This window comes from Macaca fascicularis, chromosome 11, assembly GCF_037993035.2.
Source record: "Macaca fascicularis isolate 582-1 chromosome 11, T2T-MFA8v1.1".
NCBI lineage: Eukaryota > Metazoa > Chordata > Mammalia > Primates > Cercopithecidae > Macaca > Macaca fascicularis.
Window position 1 is genome coordinate 123,970,109 of NC_088385.1, and position 21,503 is coordinate 123,991,611.

The 21,503-nt window shown below is 44.9% G+C and overlaps 1 protein-coding gene across 25 annotated transcripts in view; it reads left to right on the forward strand.

The window, feature by feature from the left end:
- FBXW8 (F-box and WD repeat domain containing 8) overlaps positions 1-21,503 on the forward strand; it is a 115,686-nt gene that overhangs the window by 89,333 nt on the left and 4,850 nt on the right. For 8 of the 25 annotated variants that reach the window (XR_001483652.4, XR_012420710.1, XM_005572347.5 and 5 more), the window contains 3 exons: positions 4,346-4,473; positions 18,108-18,281; positions 21,289-21,399. Coding sequence is in view for 11 of the 25 variants with exons in the window: in XM_005572347.5 (XP_005572404.1) it covers positions 4,346-4,473; positions 18,108-18,281; positions 21,289-21,399 (413 nt within the window). In the remaining 14 variants the exon portion in view is untranslated. Of the gene's footprint in view, positions 1-415; positions 619-4,345; positions 4,475-14,830; positions 14,961-18,107; positions 18,282-18,385; positions 20,004-21,288; positions 21,400-21,503 lie in introns of those variants that run through there. The other 17 variants (XR_001483654.4, XM_015431603.4, XM_074007981.1 and 14 more) reach the window with 12 other exon arrangements.

Below are 21,503 nucleotides of genomic sequence, written 5' to 3' on the forward strand. Positions count from 1 at the left end.
ATCATCTTCAATTGAAAAAACTTTTAAAATGCTGTCGTCTTGTAAGGAGGCCTTCCGACTCCTCCTGAGTTCTCTGGACAGACGGTGCTGGGCTTCTGGGGAGCTGAGCCAGCTGCTGGGGTGGTTGTTGTTGGTTTAATGCCTGTAGCAGGTATTTGAGTATGAAGACTCAGTATTTCGATAAAATTAAAACACAGCGCTCCTTTCCTCATTCATCAGTATAGGACCAAAATTCTGGGAGGGTAAGGCTCTATAATCTCTTCACAGTGATTTCAGTATGCAAGTGGTTCATGATTAATTATGAGGGTGATAGCCCCCAATTTAGGAAAAGCTTGCAGTGTTAATCCATTTTTTACTGGGTGAAGGAAGAAGCTGGTCTGCCTTGAACTCACCGCCCCCCCCCCACCCCCCACAGGGACAAGAGCCATCTCTCAGCTCTTTCCTTCACAGTGCCTGGAAAGCCAGTCCGGGCCACACCTGGATGCTGTGGGGCCTGCCTGCCCACGGCGGTGGCTGATGCCTTCCCGTTGTTGGGCCTGTGGCTGGTGTCTCCTTCCTGACTCTGGACCGCTACCCCTGCTGCTTAAGACACCAGCTGCCAGGACATGGCTAGAAGACGGTCGGTGAGTCTCCTCAGAGAGGCAGCCCCATCTATGGAGGAGCAGGACAGCTGGCGGTCAGGCCCCAGCTGGGGAAGAGGCGGGCTCTGGCAGCTGGCAGCAGGCTGGGACTTCCGCACGCCACCCAGCGCCCCTGCACGTTCATTCCAGGGCCTAGAAGATGATTGATAAATATCTGTTGGCCGGCTCTTGAATGAATTACAGCATTATTTATTTTATCTAAAAATTAGAAACAATCCACATGGAATTGTGTATCCACAGAGAAATTCTACACAACCATGAAAAAGTATAAGATCTATCTATAGGTACTGCCACGTAGGGAAAAGGAGTTGTGAAATAATCCCATTTAGGAAAAAAATGTGTATACACACAGAGACAGATGTGCAGAAGAAAAGTCTAGAAGTATATATATCAAACTGTTAAAAGTGGTGATTTCTGAGAGATGAATATACAGAGGGCTACCACTTTCCTTATAGAATTCTGTTATGTTAGAATTTGTTGTAAGATGTATCATACTTGAAATCAGAAAAAGATTTTTAGAAATAGATTTCAGATACATCAGAATCACTGACAAAATTGCAAGTTAAGATTCTAAGACTAGGATTTATGGAAATACTTTAAGGTCTCTAATTTAAAAAGACAGATGAATAGAGAACTTTCTGCTAAAGTTATTTTTAAAGATAGTGCTTGCTTTTCCCCCATTGCCTTCTAGGTCTACCTGGAAGCCAAAGAGGAGGAAAAATTCTCTGTGTCATGCATTTCCTATAGTACCATTGTAAAGCACACAACCAGCCTCAACATGGTTTAGCTGTTTTAGCTAATTCTTACAGAAACATCTAATGCCTGCAAAAATTTGCTCTGTAATCACTGTTCAAGTTCTTCTCTAATATACACCTGGTACTTAAAAGGAACCATCCTCAACATCATCTTTGGCAGCCACATTAGTGCAGAATATTTTCTCTGGGATTTGAGCTGGGGTAGGTTTTTCCAGCATATCTGTACACCTCTGAGAATGAGTCAAGTGGCCATGGGTTGAGACTCACCCAACTAGGGCAATAAAGAGAAAAATTAGTCTAATGCATGGTCTTAACAAGAGGGAGAGTGTGAGCATGAATAATTAATCACACTAGTCTATGGCAATCAGATAAAATGAAGTCCCATTTGCTCAACCTTATTAAAAGAGAGAGAGTACGTGGGAGGGAGGGAGGGAGAAATGGTAAAGGTCGTTAAGGGACTTGTAACATGGAAAGAACTGCCTTTGAGATGGGTAATGTGTTTTCTAATCTCTGTGGTCTTTAACTAAACGTCATGGTAAAGGTACTCTTCAGATAGTTCTGATTCGTTGAATTATTAAACATTTTAGAAAATACTGGACTCTGGACTAACTTAGATGTCTTTATGATGAATTTGCAGAGAGTCTTTTTGGAAAGGGATTACATCTCACTATATCACTAAGAAATAATTTATCCACTTGTCAAAAAAGAACAACTGGAAGACATAAAGACACATGAACCTACTCAGTATCAGATTTCAGTTCTTAGATTTACCATCAACATTTTACTGACTTAAAGGCCTTACCTTCCTGCTACAGAAGTTGAAGTATTTTAAAAACAAGAGAATATTGAGTGCAAATTTTTGAACACTCTTAATGATAAGTAGATGCAGAATACTACTTTTATAATAGAATGTGAGGTTGCTCTTTATATTTTCTCCCTCTAGGTGCTGATTTTATATAATTTTTAGGTTATTCCCTGAAGATAAGAGATTTGGTTATTTCTGTATACTTACTTGGAAGAATAATCTTACTCTTGATATTTTTAAATTGTTGAAATTTTCTGCGTCAGAAATTTTTCTTTTCAACTGCAATTGTTCTCTGTAGTCTTTATGGATTAAGAGGGCATTTTAAATTTTGAATTTGTCCTTTTTCCTTCTAGATGCTGTTAGCAATAGTTAATATTATAGTGTTGTTTTGACCGTTAGAAACTTCCAAAGATTCACTTGTTAGAAATGTGTGTTGACAGGATTGATTATTTTCAAGGTAGAGAATATTTAATTTATTATTAACTTCTCAATACTAAAGTAAAAATCTGTATCCTGGTAAGTGATAAATGTATAGGTTGACAAGAAGAAATGTACATCATTTCCATGTGTGTGCTGAAAGGATAAATCTTTCTACAAAATATTACTATTAAAACCTTTGGCTGGGGCAAAGTGTGGTGGCTTACGCCTATGATCTCAGCATTTTGGGAGGCTGAGGTGGGAGGATCACTTGAGGTCAGAAGATCGAGACCAGTCTGGCCAACATGGTGAAACCCCGTCTCTACTAAAAATACAAAAATTAGCCAGGCGTGGTGGCGGGCGCCTGTAATCCCAGCTACTCAGGAGGCTGAGGCAAAAGAATCACTTGAACCCAGGAGGCAGAGGTTCACTTGAACCCTGGGTGATAGAGTGAGACTCAGTCTCAAAAACAAAAGCAAAAAAAGACCAAAAACTTTTGGCTGGGTGCAGTGGCTGATGCCTATAATCCCAGCACTTTGGGAGGCCAAGGCAGGAGGATCGCTTGAGCTCAAAAGTTTGAGACCAGGCTGGGCAACATAGTGAGACCCCTTCTCTACTTAAAAAATTTAAAAAAAAAAGAAAGAAAGAAAGATATCAGCAGGCCGTGGTGGCACACACCCATAGCTCCAGCTACTCGGGAGGCTGAGTGGGAGAATTGCCTGAGCTCAGGAATTTGAGGCTACAGTGAGCTATGATGTTGCCACTGCACTCCAGCCTGGATGACAGAGCAAGACCCTGTCCCCCCACCCCCTCAAAAAAACCAAAAACTTTTGAGTTCATTAATTTAGAAATATCAACATGATCACTAGGATAGAAAGTACGCTCAGAACTTGGTGTGTTTGCGTGTGTGTTAATGAGGAGCCTTCTGAATGTGAATCTGGGGCAAGGACTGTGTCCTCAGCACCTACAACAGTGACTGACACATAGCAAGCACTTAATGTTCTTTGAATTAAGTTGAATTGAATTAATACTTTTAAAGCAAAAAACATAAATTTCCCCCCGCTAGAGAGAAGACACGAGGTGTTCTAATACAACAATGCATCGTCTGGAAATCAGGGGTACCTTCTTATTACTTTCATACCCTGTGGAACAGAGCATCCTAAAACTAGCAAGCAGAGAGTGAAGAGAGGTGTTTGGAAGTGAGTTTGTGTTTTGGTTTGTAGTTCAGTCCAGAGGAAGCATCCAGTGGCTAACTATACAAGCTTCATCTTCCTGGTCCTTGTACTATTCCTTCTTTTCCCGCCTGTGTTGTAAATTCAGATGAGAACTCATGCTGGCTCATCTGCAAGCTTCCTGATGCCTTGCGAGCTTTCCCATTTATTCCAAATCAGAAGCAGTCAGTGGCCCCATCGTTTCCAGACAGCTTTCTCTTTGTTAAGAAATTAGAATACCTGATTTCCCTGCATTTTCCTTGTGGCCTGAGTGTACCTTGGCCTGAGAAATTCACAGGATTTCCTTCTCTCTCCCTTTGCATTTCTTTTTGGCACTCTAATAGCCATGTCCCTATACTATCAGTAACCTGAAAAAGATCAGGAAATTAAGTGGCAGAACATCTTCACGGGAGCTAAGTGGTAAGGATCATGCCTTCCACGATGGTGAAATGAAAGTGTTTGATGTTGGCCTGGTGTATGGAATTGTGGGCCCACACATTTCTCTTCCTCTCTCAGATCCTGGTATATAGCCTGGAAGCAGGACGCCGCCTCTTGAAGCTGGGTAACGTTCTCCGTGACTTCACATGTGTCAACCTCAGCGACAGCCCTCCCAACCTCATGGTCAGTGGCAACATGGACGGGAGGTACGTGAATTGGAAGGGCATTGCCTTGCAGCCCCACGGCTTCGGCCAAGGCCTGGCCACCCGGCCCCCACTGCGCTGCTCACACTGCCCGGTTCTCATTCAACAGCTCTGCCCACCTGAGTTCAGCCCCGATCCCATAAACACTCTAGACTCGGAGAACAAAGTCCTGTATTAGGTAATAGTTGGATGTCGCTATGTCTCTGCTTCATTTCTGAAGCACCATGGGAAGGTTTTCTTTTAAGCCATTTGGTGGACGCAGTTGGTAGAAGGTCCAGGGAGACCACTTGGAATATCTTTTGTCCCCCTGCTGCAGAATTTGTTTGGCACTTAAAAGCTCACTTTCTAATATTAAAAACAATAACCTAAGGGATGAATCATGTTCAACAAAATAGGGTTTCCTGCCAAATGATGTCAAGAGTGTATTTCAGAACCTGGTGGTGTCCCTCTGGCGATGGAGGGAAAGGGAGACTTCATGTGAACAGATTCCAGTTTCTATTTAGCTGATTAGCAGCCTTCTCTTTAACGCACTGGCTTAGGGAGTCAGCTTTTCCCGGTACAGGGGCCTGTGCCAGCCGCGGGCACCCCAGGAACCATCAGCAAGAAAGGATTAAAGTGTTTGAAAAGACCCTCTGAGTCCAAATTTTAGGTTTCTCCCCCCTTCCTCTCTCCTTGTTTTTTCTTTTCCTTTTCTTTCCTTTTTTTTTTTTTTTTTTGGCCGGTTATCTGCTGTGTCTGATCCAGTGCCCTGAAGAGAGGTAGCATGGCTGAGGGCCAGGGGCGGCTGGTGCCCCCTCCCCTGGGCCCGGCCCCGGGCTGCAGGTGGCGGGCTGCTCGGAGGCGGGTGTCAGATCATGAGGCGGGTACTCCTCTGTGCCAGATCCCAGGCCTCTGTCCCGCCAGTGCAGCAGCTTGCAAAAATAGTTATTCTGTCAAACAATATTTTCAACTCCCGACTTTCACCCCTAGATACCCGCCCCCAACTTAGAGCAAGGAGATGATGTGAGTATGCTTTATTGGGGAGGAAAATAATCATTTTTCTTCAAGGCCTCCGAAAATGCCCGATGTTCTGGTGCTTGAGAACTGAACTCCTCAGTGTGTCTGGGCATGCACTGGGCTAGCTCTCTTTAGAAACTAGGCTTGATAAGTGGCCCCACATGTGGCATGGCAAAAGAATCAAGTCAGTTTGTAGTTCTAATCCTGCATTTTAGTTTCCAGGTTGAGTTATGCAGAGGCTCCAAGCGCCCCTCCCAGGATCTCCACACACGGGCCTGGCAGCTGCTTGTTTTTGAGGAGAGGCGATGTGGAGGGCTCTTTGGGATGGTGGATGATGCTCAGAGTGTGCTTGCAGTGTGAACATTTGTATCTTCAGCCACAGCTTAGGCTCACCGGAAACCAGAAGGGTGTTGCAGAGAAGAAACCTCTGCTTTCTGCATAATTTCAAAAATATTAAGAAAAAAATTCTACAAAGTTCCAAAAAGCAAAACTTGAATTTGCAGCAAGCCAGGTACTATGTTGAATCATAATGAAGCTATGTGTAGGCATCGTATTAGGTATTATTAGTAATCTAGAGATGGTTTTTATGGGAGGGTGTGTGTAGGTTATATGCAAATACCACACCACTTTATATGTAAAGGGGGACTTGAGCATCTGTGGATTTTGGAATTGCAGGGGGTCTTGGAACCAATCCCCTGTGGATACTGAGGGATGACTGTACACACTCAGGAGAGCTGACTTTTCCTCTGGAGCAGGCTGCTTGTTACGTACGCACTGCCAGAGAGGCGTTCCGTGCATAGTGTCGGAGGGCTCTCTGGTCAGTTTGCAGTCCAAATTTGACTGTGTTAAGTCCATTTTATTAGTAAGCCAATGTTACATTTTTTAAAAAATGCTCTGTCTCTGTGGATGAAAAGAACAGACTAGTGACTTAGAGTTGGAGGTGGGGCATCCAAATTGGCATTTAACCAGTGTGAGTCCTAGAGCAGTGCCAGCTGTGTGCCCACTGCTGGTACATTAGCGGCCAGCCATCATATGTGAGAATACTCCCTGAGTCAGGTTGCTGGGTCAGCAGCTTAGAATTTAGGGGTTTAAAATCTGTTGTTTTAATAAAAATTGCACATCTAGGAAAAAGGAATGAGGAAGCTAGACTAAGTGTGGTAGAGGGAAATCTTGCTTTTTTCCCCCAGAGGCTTAATAGCTATGAATAAGATCTTATTATAGATGCCGGCCCAGGCTTGTATAGCTTATGTTTTACGTTAAAAGTGGGAGTAAGGGGTCAAATATTATGAAGAGAACTATGTCCTTGGCTGTCACTTACTGACTGATGCAATTTTTTACAAACCCTAGAACCTTCCTATTTTATTTTAAAAACTTAATTCCCACTGCATTCTCTTAGTGCTTTATAAATAACTTGGGAATGAGATGGACTCTAAAGGTACATAAAACTGCCCCAGATTAAGACAAAAATATATTTTCATTAAAGTAAGGAATCAGTTTTAAGTCGTTTGCAAACATGGGTGGGATTTTGCAAGGAGTTTTATTTTGGGGGTGTGGGGGGACAGTGGACTTAAATTAAAAATGAAAAAGTATCTGTCCTATCACTCAAGAAAAGCCAGACACTTGAGGTCAGGAGTTCAAGGCCAGCCTGGCCAGATGGTGAAACCCCATCTCTACTAAAATACAAAAATTAGCCACACATCGTGGCTCATGCCTGTAGTCTCAGCTACTCGGGAGGCTGAGGCAGGAGAATCGCTTGAACCCAGGAGGCAGAGGTTGTAGTGAGCCAAGATCACACCACTGCACTCCAGCCTGGGCGACAGAGTGAGACTCCATCTCAAAAGATAAAGAAAAACTAAAAAATAAACAGAGTCTGATGAAGAGCAAGAGAAAGATTGGGGTGGAAACTGAGTTAATGTTAGAGTATGCTTTTCCCTTGCTGGGAGGGAAGGCTTGTAAAGATGGGAGCGGAGAGAAAAGTGAGATTGTGCGTAAGAGTTTTATCAGTGTAGATCAGTGAGTTTTTCTGAATGCATATTTTGTCTCTTCTTGCTAAGACTAAAAAGAAAGAGCAATGAGTAATGGTACGGCGGGGAGTGATGCACATTGGCATTAGGACTGGCTGCTCGTGTCCATTCCACTTACCACACACTCTCTGGTGTTTGGCGGGTGCTAGCACAGTATATTTTCTATTTATTCTAAGATATATGTTAAAAAAAAACCATTTTCACATCTATGAAATCAGAATGGACTTTTACAATAGCATCATAAAATGGCAGCATTTTTAAAAGTTACACAAAGTAGCCGGGCGTGGTGGCTCACGCCTGTAATCCCAGCACTTTGGGAGGCCGAGGTGGGCGGATCACAAGGTCAGGAGATCGAGACCATGGTGAAACCCCGTCTCTACTAAAAATGGAAAAAAATTAGCCGGGCGCAGGGGTGGGCGCCTGTAGTCCCAGCTACTCGGGAGGCTGAGGCAGGAGAATGGCGTGAACCCGGGAGGCGGAGCTTGCAGTGAGCCGAGATTGCACCACTGCACTCCAGCCTGGGCGACAGAGCGAGACTCCGTCTCAAAAAAAAAAAAAAAAGTTACACAAAGTAATGATGCTTCTTGGAATCAGTGGCGTTTTCAATGAAATGAAAGTATATATTCACTGAAGGCAACAATGAATTAATAGCTTAGGAATTCACATTTATGAGAAACTTGAATGAGTCACTAAGGAAAAGTCTGCAGGAAGTAATCACTTGATTTTTTTTTTTTTTTAGTTTAAACCCTGTCTGGGGTTTATTAAACATTTAGAATCTGAATATTTATGTCTTTCACTAAATTTGGAGTTTCCTGCCATTACTTCCTCAAATAGTTTTTCTGAATAATCCCTTTCTCCTCGCCTTCTGATAACCTCAATAATGTAAATATTAAACCTTGTGAAATTTTCCAACAGGACACCAAAGCTGTGTTCATGTTCTTTCCCAAATCTATCTTTCTGTTCTTCAGATTGCATCATCTCTGTTGCTCTAACTTCAGGTTTATGGACTCTTTCCTGTGTCATCTCCATTCTGCTGTTGAGCCTATCCAGTGAATTTTTTATTTCAGATTTCATCTTTTCTTGGTTAAAAATTTCTGTTCATTTCTTTTTATACATATAGTTTCTGTGTCTCTGCTGAGGTGGTCACTGTCAGTGTTCCCATGCGCTTTACCTTTACTTTGTGGAATATAGCTACAAGTTCTTTAAAGTCGTTGAGGGTTCCCAGACTGGCTTATCTTAGGGTTTACATCTGTTAATTGTCTTTTCCCTTAAGAAAGGGTCACATTTTCCTGTTTGGCTTTTGGTTTGGGCTATGTCAAGTAATTTTGTATTCTGGACATTGTGGATGTCGTGTTGTATACACTCTGGATCCTGTTATGTAATCCTCTAACGAATGATTTTTGCTTTGTTTTGCTTTTAAACAGGCAGTCACCCTGCTTAGGTTCAGACGGCAAGTTCTGTTTTACCCTCTGTGGGTGGTGACTCCAGTGTCAGTTCGCTTTCCAAAGCTGTTCAGTTTCTATGCTGTTTTTGGTCTGCTCATGTGCCACTTGGGTTAGTCTGAGGCTTGGCAGTGGTTCACTCTTAGTTGAGCTCTTAAAGCCGTTGCCGTCCTGCTTTGAATCTGTCCCACATAGCCCAGGGATGAGCCTGGGACTTATGTGGGTTTAGACACAGTATTATGTGATCCCTTTCTTGAGGTTTCTCCTCTCTCAATCCTTACACTTTCCAGCCTTCAGGGATTCCTTTCTCTTATAGTTCTTTGGTCAGAAAGATAGGGTTTCTGTCAGAGTTCTACCTGCCTGAATCGCCGCCACCATGCAGCATGTGACTGGGGACTGTCCTTGTGGCACAGCCACAAGAAAGAGGAAATAACCCCACAATAACCCTCACCCCTATTCTTTGGGGACTGCAGGGGCCCCTTTTGTTCCTCTGGTCAGAAAGATGGAGTTTCTATTGGAGTTTTAGCTTCCTGCACCACCACACAGTTCTGCATGTTGGAGTCCATACTCAGGGCAAGGCTGCAGGAGGAAAAAGGGAAAAAAAAGGGAAACTCCTCCCCTATACAGCCACTTCCATGGGTTTGAGTCTCTCTGCAATCCGTCGGCTTGCGTTGACGCCCCAGAGTCCTCAGGTGTTTGTTTTTGTGTTTTGTCCATAGGTTTTGCTGGCAGTCGACAGGAGAGGGGCAGCAGTGGGCTTACTCCGTCCTGGCCAGAATCAGAACGTCCTGCTTTCTTTTCAGTGACTGAAGTCAGCACTGTAGTTGGCAGTCAAGGGCTGTGTTAAATGAGGACCCTTCCTATTCTGTAGCTCAGTCTTCTTATCTGTGATCTGTTCATTTTCACCAGTGCAACTGGGGATCCAGCAGGGAGAAGCTGATCCGTGCTGTGCTATGGAGAACCAAGAGTTGGTGCTAAGGGCAAATGTCAGGCTGTAATTGGGTTACTAAGTCACTGAGCCAGCACATTCCAGTGTTTTCCCCCATGGTCTCAAGTTTATTTTTTAGCAGCTGTATTGAGATTTAATTTACATGCCACATAATTCACCAATTTAAATAGTACAATTTAGTGTTTTGAGTAGGTCCACAAGGTTGTGCAGGTATCACTACAGTCCATTTTAGAACATTTTCACCCCAAAGAGAAACCCCATATCCATTAGCAGTCACTCACCCTTTCCCTTATCCCCTCCAGCTTTAAGCAACCACTCATCTACTTACTTTCTCTGTGGATTTGCCTGAACATCTCCTATAAATGAAATGATGTAATCTATGACCTTTTATGACTGGGCTTATTCCACCTAGTATGTGTTTAAGATAAACCCAAGTTGTAGCATGTATCGGTATGTCATTCCTTTTTCTGGCCAAGTAATACTCCCTTGTGCAGATGTACTACATTTTCTTTATATCAGTTAGTGGACATTTGGGCTGCTTCCACCTTTCGACTATTATAATGCTACTGTTATCATTTATGTGTAAGTTTGTGGATGCATATTTTCAGTTCGGTTGGGGAAATACACTGGGAGTGGAATTGCTGGCTTATGTGGTACTTCTGTGTTAAACCATCTGAGGAATTGCCAGAGTCTTCTATAGTGGCTGTACCATTTTACGTTCCCACCAGCACTGGATGAGGGTTCCAGTTTCTCAGCCCCCTCACCAACACTTGCTACTGTCTCAAATTCTAGATTTGCATTTCTCTGACAGCCCGTGGTGATGAATATCCTTTCACGTGCTTATTGCTTGTTTGTATATCTTCTCTGGAGAGATGTCTATCCAAATCCTCAGCCCATTTTTTAATGGGGCTGTCTTTTTATTATTGAGTTATTAGAGTTTTTTTTTATATAGCCCAGGTACAAATCTCTCATCAGATATGTGATTTGCAAAATATTTTCTCCCATTCTGTGAGTTGTCTTTTCACTTTCTAGATTGTATTCTTTGAAGCACACGTTTTCAATTTTGATGAAGCTCCATTTGTCTGTTTTTTTTTTTTCTTTTGCATTTGTGCTATCGATGTCATAGCTAAGAAACGATTTCCTAACCCATGCTCACAAAGATTAACTCCTAAGTTTTCTTCAAAGGGTTTTATAGTTTTGGCTCTTACACTGAGGTCTCTGATCCATTTGGCGTTAATTTTTGTATATGGTGTGAGGTAGAGACCTAAACTTCATTCTTTTGCATGTGGATATCCAGCTATCCTGGCACCATCTATTGAAATGACAATTCTCTCCCCCATTCAATTGTCTTGGCACCACTGTTGAAAATGAATGGACTGTAACTTTGAGGGTTTATTCCGGACTCTCAGTTCTATTCCATTGATCTGTATGTCTTGTGTTCTGGCACTACCACACTATGCAGCTTTTTGATTATAATACCTCACCCTTTTTAAAATAATACAACAGTAAACTTACAAATGTCAGGCATGTTGAACGGTGTCACTGCATATGAAAGTAACAATATGTATATAGGAAATACTCATGACTTAGTCAATAACTAAACGTTTTAGTATTTCCAACTTGGGACCATGTGCCCTTTTCTTGGCATTATATACATTATCATCTTTGTCCACTGGGTGGACTTGTTATGGATCTCAGAATTTTGCACCAGCACCATCTAATGCTGGTCCAGAAAGGTTCAGTGACCAGTCTGAAAGACTTGTTAGTCTTGGCCACATAGAATTGTATGTTCTCTATTCAGAGAACTCTAAACTTCAGAGATACAGCCTTAAAATACAGAGAGCGCTAAGCTTAGCCTAGCTGGATTAAACTGGCAGTTCTACCTGAAAATACATGTATGTTTCTAGTTGCTGTTTAAAATGACTCTTTCACTAAGGCCATCATCAGTGCTTTGTAGATAAAGCTATTGATTTTGGCATATAAGGTTATATTTAAAATCCTCTTTAATATTTAATAGCCCAGGTTCAGTGAGACCAAACAGAATCATGTATTGATTTCTTTAAAACAATACTATTTTTTAAATTAATTTGGTCATTAAAAAAAGCCTACATTGTAATACCTTATTGCTTGTTCCCTTTATTTTCTGGGTAGAAATATAGCTGAAGGTCAGGTCCTCCTTAATGAAACTGCCGAGCCACACACTGAATAGGCTTCAGCTTGCCATCAGCTACAGTGTGCCTCATTATCATATGGGAGTATTTAATCCAAGCCAATAGGAAACACGCCCTGAGTTGTGACCCCCCAATTACAGAATCTCGGCGCTTGCTTCTTGCCCTGACAAATATAAAGTTGTGTGCTGTGCTCGTGCTACTGCTGCCTGCTGTTAGAGAGAGTGATTGGGGCGTAAATGTTGCATTTGCTCCATCTGCAAGTGTTATAATAAGTTATTCAAAGCTCTTAACACAGGACCAACCAGAGCGTGCCTCCCTCTCGGTTCCAGCACGTTTTCCTGCCCATCAGATGGATGCTCCTCTGTTGGAGTCTTTGGAAGGTTCTGGTGTCTTTTGTTTTAATTGGTGGGCTACTGCCGACTCCTATGGCGTGATTTTCATTAGAGCGGGGCTGGAGAGAGGGAGTGTTGGAACCGTCCTCCAAGCCCAACCATGAATATTAAACATAATACAATTACAGCTTTCAGACCAATTATTTTTTCTTTCAACGGGCAAAGTTGATGAAATACTCGCTAGATGGGGATTCACAATATCTACCATTGGCTCCTCTTTGTCCCTGGAATCGGTTGTCTTGGCATATTCTGGTGCCCATTTGCTGTGCTACCTGTTTCCCAGCGTCGAGTATTTGGTTTGAGCACTGAGCTGACGACGGGCTTTGCCAAGGCGCACGGCATTCAGGCCGGTGCTGCGCGCTGTCAGATATCCGAGGCAGATACCTGTTCCTTCACGTGAATCTGAATGGCTTGGGTGGACTTAGCACACTGTGCTGCTTCTGTCGACGAGAAGCCAGAGTGGTGCTTCTTTAAGGAGATGTCAGAAAAATGTTTTTCCTTTTTCCCAAGGGGGAGAAGTTCAAGGCTGGTTTGGCCTATTTTTTTTTTTTTCTTAGTGATATAAAATACACTGAGGCTGTATCTTTTGGTTTATTTGTTTATTTTGCTTGGAGCCATCCATGCTGGTATCTAAATACAATAGGAAAACAGATGGCAAACTTTGAACTTCTGGACCAAATTTGTGTTTGCCTTTGTCTTCTTAACAGCCAAACTGTAAATTATGGAGTATAAATATTCAACAGAGGAGCTCTTTATGGAAATCACCATAGCAGAATAGACTCTGATTAACCAAATATGCACTGAAAAGTACTTGGTAAACATTTCCGCTCCCCCTTTCCCCAATCCTTTTCAAGTTCCCATTATGGCCTAAAGTCAGAGTTCTCTTTACAGCATTTATACTTTTTCTCTTCCCTGCGCACACAGCCCGAGTTCTCTTACCTACGCATGCCTAAGGATAGGTGTCTGTAAATGTGACAGAGGGAGACCTTTGTTTTCAAAGTCGTCTTCAGGCTCTCTCTGCATCTTTCTGCTCCCAGATCCCTGACTGGCAAGTCAGGGACTGAACAGCATCTGTAGCAACGGACCTCTCTATTCACTTGCGTTGCCTTGTCAGTTACACGGCCTAGCAGGAAGAAGAGTGTCTCCTCTGTGTTCTAAAACGACGTATTATTCCATCCTGTTTTATTTCACCTTATCTAAGAAATAGATGAAAGTATTATTTTTAAAATTATGAAACAGAACATATGTATGGGAGCGTATATAAGGGATGTGTCCAGTTTCAAGAATAACCAAGAATGCCCGCGCATCCACCTCTCAGCTCAAGAAAGAGTGTGACCGTTGAAGGCCTCCCGGTCATGAATGAATTCTTGTTTTTTAAACATGGCAGCATCCAGAAGAAAACACAAAAGCCTCCTTTATTGCCCTCTTTCTTCTCCAAGGTAATTGTTGTTAATGTTTCAAATATGTGCTTTCAGAATTTGATCTTCAGAATTGTTTGGTTTTATTTAAACAGGAAGTATGCACATTGAAAATGGGCTCAAAAGCAGAGTAACCTAGAGGGCGAAGCGCACCCTCTTCCCAACAGCCTTGTCAGCCTCCCTCATTGTGATCGCTTGAATGCTGAGCATTCTCCGGGCCGTCCGCACCCACGCAGCCTAAACGCATGCCCCCCAGCACATGCCTGTGCGCACGGCTGCCAGTCGGCCTGTGTAGTTCTGTCCCGGGTCCCACTGTATGGATGTAGCATAGTTGCTTTAGCTAGCACTCAGTTGATGAGCTAGTTAATCGTGTCACCTACATCCAGTCATTCCAGTTCATCACAGCGAAAAGGTGTCTAATTTTTCCTGTCAGTCTAATTATCTTTCCTTAATAGGTAATGTCTTTTTCTCTCAGGCTGCTTTTAGGACCTCTTTGTCTTTGTGTTCTCCCATTTTTCTAATTATACTCTTAGGTATGTCTTTTGTATTTGATCGTGTGCATGAGTCGGCATGCATGTCTTTCATCAGTTCCGGGAAACACCAGCTGGTAACTGTCCTTCCGGAACTTGGGGCGTATGCTGCACCACCCCTTCTGTCCCTCATGTCTCTTATCACAGTTTTCATATTCATCTCTTTGTGCTCCATTCTTGGTAATTTCTTCAGATTTTTCTTCTAATTCACCCATTCTCTGATCTGCTTCCAGCCTATCTCCCAAATTTAATTTCAGAGACTATACTTTCATGCTTTTGTATTGAAAGCAGGAGTCTCCATACTCTGTGCTCCCTGCCTTGGGTGGCCCTTCAATGTGTTTGATGAAACCACGGAGCTGAGCCTGGCGCTTGCCAGCAGGCTCCCCCACCACCCGGGCAACTGAAGTTGCAGCTCACCTTCTCCTATCTGGTTTTCAGCTCAGGTCCTGGGGAAGTCACTACGTGAGCTCAGCAGTACCCTTAAAAGGATTTTATCCAGCATTTTTAAGCGTTTTGCAGTGGAATCGTCAACATGTTGTCTGAAACAGAAGCCTCTTTTGCAACTAAGGTCAGTGCTTTGGTGACTGGCCTTGCGTGTATGTGGACGCTTGTGTAGCTACCTCCTTGAAGTGGAATTGCCAGCTCAGAAGAGAGGTGCATGTGGTGTTTGGTTGGATATTGCCAAGTCACTCCCCAAAGGAGGATTTGTGCTCGCCTCAGCTGTCTAGGAGTACCTACCTGTCCACGTCTCCCTGCCACACAGTGCCTCGTAGGGCGTTACCACACTTCACCTTTGCTGGGGAGATCGTTGACAAAGTGGCATTGCATTGTAGTTTTACTGTGTAATTTATCTTATTACCAGTAAACTTAAACATCTTACACATGTTGAAAAGCCATTAGTATTTTTCTGTGAATTGCTTTTTCTTATCTTTTCTCTCGATTTAATAATGGGTTGTCAGTCTTTACTGATTTGAAGGCATTTATTATAAGACATTAGCCCTTTTTGTTGCAAACATTTTCCTCAGTTTATCATTAGACTGACTTTCTGATTTTTCCCTGCCCCCACAGGAAAAAGTTAAACCCTTTTTTCACCTTCTGTACTTTGTTTCGAAAGGCTGTCCTCCTTTGAATATTTTTATAGTTTAATTATGTTTAACTCTTTGCACCCTCTATAATTTGTATAATATATGTGGTAGAGCTCTAAGCTGAGAAAACTACTATAGAGTATTTTGCCTCTAACTGTTGTTACAAATGGGACATTTTCTTTGATTCTATTTTTTAAACTAGATTTTAGCATATAAATTTATCTTTGACTCTGTGTTACTGAATTCTCTGGGACTGTCCCTTCTCATTAATGAGAAGTCTACCCACTTCTTTCCAATTGTTTTACTTTTCGTTTTTTCCTTTTGTCTAATTGTGTCTAGTTTTTAAAAAGCGATGTGAAATAATGGTGGTGGCAGTGCCTCACTGCCACATCTGGGATGGGTGTGACGTTTCATCCCATTTCTTTCGGCCTCCGTGGACATGACCAGGTGGTTTTTTTGTTGATTCCCTTGTCTGTGGCATCTTGCTGTGGAGTCTCTTCTTGATATTTCAGTCGGATATGTAGTTTTCTTCGATCGTGCTCTCAGCTTTAGGCTTTGGTAATAGAGTGCTGGCTTCATGGAGAATTTGGGAGCTTTCCTCCTTTTCCTAGGCTGTGGAACAGTTAACTTAGCCCTGGAGGCAGCTGGTCCTTACAGGTCTGGCCAAAGCGACTTGTTTTTTTTTTTTTTTTTTTTGTAGGGACTGTTGCCCCTTGCTGGCTTCCTCGCTGCTATTTGTTATTTTATCTACTTGGATTTTCTGTCTCCTGGGGATTCGTTTTGATAATTCTTATTTTCCCAGAAAGAAATAGATTATTTCTGAATAGATTATAGTGACTGAAGAAACAATTAAAAACCAAAAAACCAAAAACAGGCTGGGTGCAGAGGCACATGCCTGTAATCCCGGCACTTTAGGAGGCTGAGTGGGTGGATCCCTTGAGCCCAGGAGTTCGAGACCAGCCTGAGCAACATGGCAAAACCATCTCTACTGAAAATAAAAAAAATTAGCCTGGTGTGGTGGCACGTGCTTGTAGTCCCAGCTACTCGGGAGGCTGAGGTGAGAGGATCGCCTGAGCCCAGGAAGTTGAGGCTGCAGTGCCACTACACTCCAGCCTGGGCGACGGGAGTGAGACCCTGTCTTTAAAAAACTAATAAAAAACAAAACCTAGAAAAAGAAATGTGATCCATGGAGTTTTGTTTTTCCAGGTCTGACCAATCACTGAGTAAATCGCCCCTTCATTGTTATAAGTGTTCTCAGCAAATGCTTTTGCCTTGAAATCTGCCTTTTCTAGTATTAAAATTGTAACATTTTTTCTTCCTCATTTGCAGATGTGTTTTTCACGCATAGCATATATTTTTACTTTGTGATCCATTGGCAGCTCTTCTTGTTAATAGGAAGGTTTGTTCTGTGTGCCGCCATGGATCCAGCAGACACATCAGGTCCCACTTAAGCCATCTGTCTTCTTGTTCTGGTATTTTGCTATGCCACTTTCTTTCAGAGAGTATCCACAGGTAGTTCACTTTGAGTCCTTTTCTGTTAAAGAAAAAAAAAGTCTATTATGCCTTCAAACTTGGGAGCTAAGCTAGGTAGAGAATTGTTGGTTCAAAATAATTTTCCCTCAGAACTTGGAAAATCGACGTTGTGTGTGCGCATGTTCACATAACTAGAGTCTAGGGCATGAGACGTGTTTCAGAGAATCCTGTCTCCCCACAGCTTTTGGGCCAGACATGCGTTTTTAATCATATATCCTTGTCTTTGTCCTGTTCCTTGCTAGATGCTGGGGTCTTTTCAGGGCAGGGACTGTCTTTTCCTTTTCAACTTGCATCATAGGGTCTCTTAAGCTCATCTTTACATTTATTAAATGTAATCAATTTGATTTACTTTTAGCCTTTGTGGCTTATTGTAGAAACTAAGTATGGTGGTGGTTGTAGTGGATACGAGATTTCTGTCCCATTATCTAACTTATCCTCGTGAAAAATTCAACATACATAAAAAGCAGTTTTTAAAGAGGTTCTGAAAGAAATGTGGATTATTATAAGGCAAGTAATTATTTCAGTCAGTGACTGCCCAGGGTACACACACCTTTATCCCCGCTCTGCTGTGCGTATCAAGTATAAAGGCTTTTCCTTTCTCACTTCCAACAAGACAGCGATGAACTTACAAAGTCAAGTGAAATACCCAAAAAGTGTTCTTTTCCTAACCGGGTGAGGATCTGGGGTGTCTGGCTTTGTAGCTCTTGCTACCTTAACAGGTTATTTTACCAACAGCAAAATTACCGTTCTGGGCAATACACCTACTGCTGGGACAGGCTTCTCAGGCCAACCTGCGCGTGCAGTCACGCAGGTGGCTTTTCCCTGTTAGGCAGGTAACGTGGGCAGCCACTGTCCTTGGCCTGCGTCTTTCTTGCTCCGTGTGCTTGTAAACCATTCAGATGCGATGGTGTGGGTCCTCCCTGACAGTCTACTAATGAGGAGATAAAAGGTTGATGTCCTTATTATTGATGTTTGCAGCTGAGGAGTTTTTCATAGCAGTGTCGCGCATAGACCAGCACAGTGAAGGGGGAGTTTGTTCATTTCAAGCTTTGACTCTAACCCCATTTCCCTTCTCTGCTCTTCTTGGGCCTGTCCAGGGTGAGGATCCATGACCTCCGCAGCGGTAACATCGCCCTGTCGCTCTCTGCCCACCAGCTTGGGGTCTCTGCCGTGCAGATGGACGACTGGAAGATCGTCAGCGGAGGCGAGGAAGGCCTGGTGTCCGTGTGGGATTATCGGACGAACCAAAAGCTGTGGGAGGTGTATTCTGGGTAAGGTGCATTCCAGACACTCTTGGGAGTTTCTAGTAGCAACAGGGAAGGCAGCATTAATCAGCCTGCACCAGGAATGGTGCTAAATGCCCCCTACCCCCCAGCTTCGCCATGTGAATCCTCACTGTGACCCTAGGAGCCAGCTGCTGTACCAGCACCGCTCTGCAGAGGAGGAAACAGGCTTGGAAATGGCGCTGGTCACTGGGGATGCAGTTCCTGTCTCTGACGTCATTCAGATCGCCACAATTCGAATATTAGTCAGGCCCAGCTTTCTCTAAGAATGAAACTACTTTTTTGCAAGTGCTATTCTGATTATTTTAGGATTTCTCCATCTTAATAAACAGAAAAGGGAACTCGAAAACATAGGAAACTTGCTGGGCTAGGCCAGGATGTGACACCCCACCTGCCCACAGGTGGAAGGCAGGGCTGGCCCGGCCGCTGTCCTCCACTCGAGTCTGTCATGTGTAACCATGGTACTGCCTGCTGCTTAGACTGTCCTCGTGCCATTTACATAGAAGAGCACTTAAGACTGAAGGGGTTCATAGAGGCTCCAGTGAAGGAGGAATTTGTCGTTTGCACCTCTAACACCATGATTGGAGATATGCACTACCCTCAGCACAGGCTGTTGGCGTCACAGATGTGGGTAGGTTTATGCCATTGGTGCCTAACTGGTTAAGACATTTCCAGTGAGCCCGCTCCTGACCTTCAGAGCAGCAGCCCAGCCCGGGGCAGGCTCGTCAGAGCTGACTTGAGGCCACCGCCACCACCTCTACCTTGCCCTGCAGGCCTCGAACTGGAGACCCTGCCTTGGAGACAGGTGGGGATAAAGGCAGCGGGCCCTCTCCCTCGCTGCCCCTCAGCACCGCTGGGAAGAGACATCCGGCCAGGCCTGCTGGCTCACCTGTAATCCCAGCCACTCAGGACACTGAGGAGCTCTCAAGGCCAGGGGTTTGAGACTGGCCTGGGCAACGCAGGGAGACCTGCCTCTTTCAAAATCCTCCAGGCATGGTGGCGTGCACCTCTAGTCCCAGTGACTCCGGAGGCTGACGGGGGAGGATTGCTCCATGGAGCCCAGGGGTTTGAGGCTGCAGGGACTGTGCCACTGTACTCCAGCCTGGGTGACAGAATGAAACCCCATCTCTACAAAAACAAGATGATTCTGGGCCAGTGGCCTGTGAGCATGACAACATAGAAGAGCAGAAACAGGGCCAGGCCCTCGCAGTGAACTCAGATTTCTTCCCCACTTACTGCAAATCCAGGTAAACTGGCCTCTGAGAACCTGACCTGAGCAGCGACCTGCTCTTTATGCAAGGCCAGCAGTTTGCCAGGCGTCTCCGAGAGGCGGCAGGCTTACCCGCAGAATGGGCCTCTTCCTTGGAGGGCGGTGTTGGCCAACACGGGCTGGCAGATTTTATCGCACAGAGCCCTGGGTACTGCCTAGGCCCGCCCCCTCGCTGTGGCTGTCCCTGTCGCCTGGGCCCTTTTTCTGACTCCCATGCTGATGCACTGAATTGCCACTAGGTGGTGCCAAATGGCAACTAAAACTGCACCGAAATTCCCGGAAGCATTTGCCTTTGAGGAAAAGTCAGCATTTGTTTTAAAGCGTTGCTGGATCAGCCATCCAGGTCCTCAGGGATAGCTGCCGGCCCCACACTCTAGCAGGTCTCATTTTTCTCTCTACAAAGCTGTACCCCCGGTACAGGCCACTGAGATGAAGCCTAGGTAAGGAAGGCCTTCCCCAGAGGTGTGGCCCCGTCCCAGCACTGCCTTTGTCCCTGTGCGACCCGGGCTTGTCCCCCATGCAGTGAAAACAGTTTTTCACCAGCACAAGGCTGACAGACACACGGTCTCCTGCCCAGAACTCACTGACTTACTCAAGGCCTCACCTGCAGTGCCTGCTGCCAGGCCTCAGTCTCTTCAGCCCAGGTCCTCGCCTGCCTGACAGGGTGCCGTCAGTCTGCCATGCTGCAGGCCTCCACCAAGCCTGCCCTCCCTCTGCGGGTCTTTCTCATCCTCCAGGCCCCATTCAAATCCACCACCACGTTCCTGCTGTGGGTGTCCCAACCCCGGGGAGGTAGGGACTGCTCCCTAGCTTCCCTCACTCCCAAGAACCCTCTGCTTTAGTCAAGGAGAACAGCCCCAGCCATCCTGGGAGCAGGCCTGGCCCAGCCCACACAGGCCTCGTCCCCTCCTGTGCACCCCTCCCAACAGACCCTTTCAGCCCTCGTCCCCTTCTCCTCCTCCCAGCACTGAATTCTGCATCACGCAGTCTTTGTAGCTGGTAAATTCGCTCGTGCTACAGAAGCATTAGTCATGTTTTCTGGGACTGCATGTTACCTTCTTCACTAGCTAGGGCCCTCCCTGGGTCAGGCATCCACCTGGATGAGACATCTTTTTAATTCAGTGTCTCCTAGCTCAGTGCCGTGACCACAGCAGGTACTGCACAAAAGTTTCAGAAAAAACGCAAACCTCTGTTCAACAGACTTGGAGCCATTTTGTTCCCAGATTTCCCAAACGTGCTTTCACCACCCAGGGGACGTGTGTCACTGCAGCCCTGTGAGCCGGATCGGGGGCGCCTTCCTGGATCAGCAGTGAACGTGCCCCCAGTGCTCACAGATGATGGACAGCCTGGCTGGGAGAGCTCGAGGGACTTGCCCAGGGAGGCAGCGGTGGACCAGTCTCTGTTGCACGTGGTTGATTCATCTCCAGTAGGGAGTGTCCTTTATGTCTGGAATGTACCAGGTGGTTGGGGCAGATGCCAGCATGCGTACGGGGCATGCAGACCTGTTTACAAAGTCATGCCCAAAGCACGGCCTGCTCACCTGAGCTTGGGAGCTGGGGTGAGACTCTGCTTCCGTGGGGGCCTGCTCCCCCTGAAAGAGAAGCTTCGCTTTATGGGTTCTAGAATCCCCTGCAGCTCTGAACTCCCAGGTCTGTGGCAGCAAGTGCAGGCTGTGCGCAGGCCCAGTGGATGCCCCCTTACGAGCTCTCTCCCGCTGCCTTCCAGACACCCCGTGCAGCACATCTCATTCAGCAGCCACAGCCTCATCACGGCCAACGTGCCCTACCAGACGGTGATGCGAAACGTCGACCTGGACAGCTTCACTACTCACAGGAGGTTGGTGGTGGGGCTGGGCGAGTCAGAGACCATCTTAGTTTGATTGATGTATAGAACCCCCGCCCCCATGACACATTGCACCCTATGAGCTATACCCTCAGGCA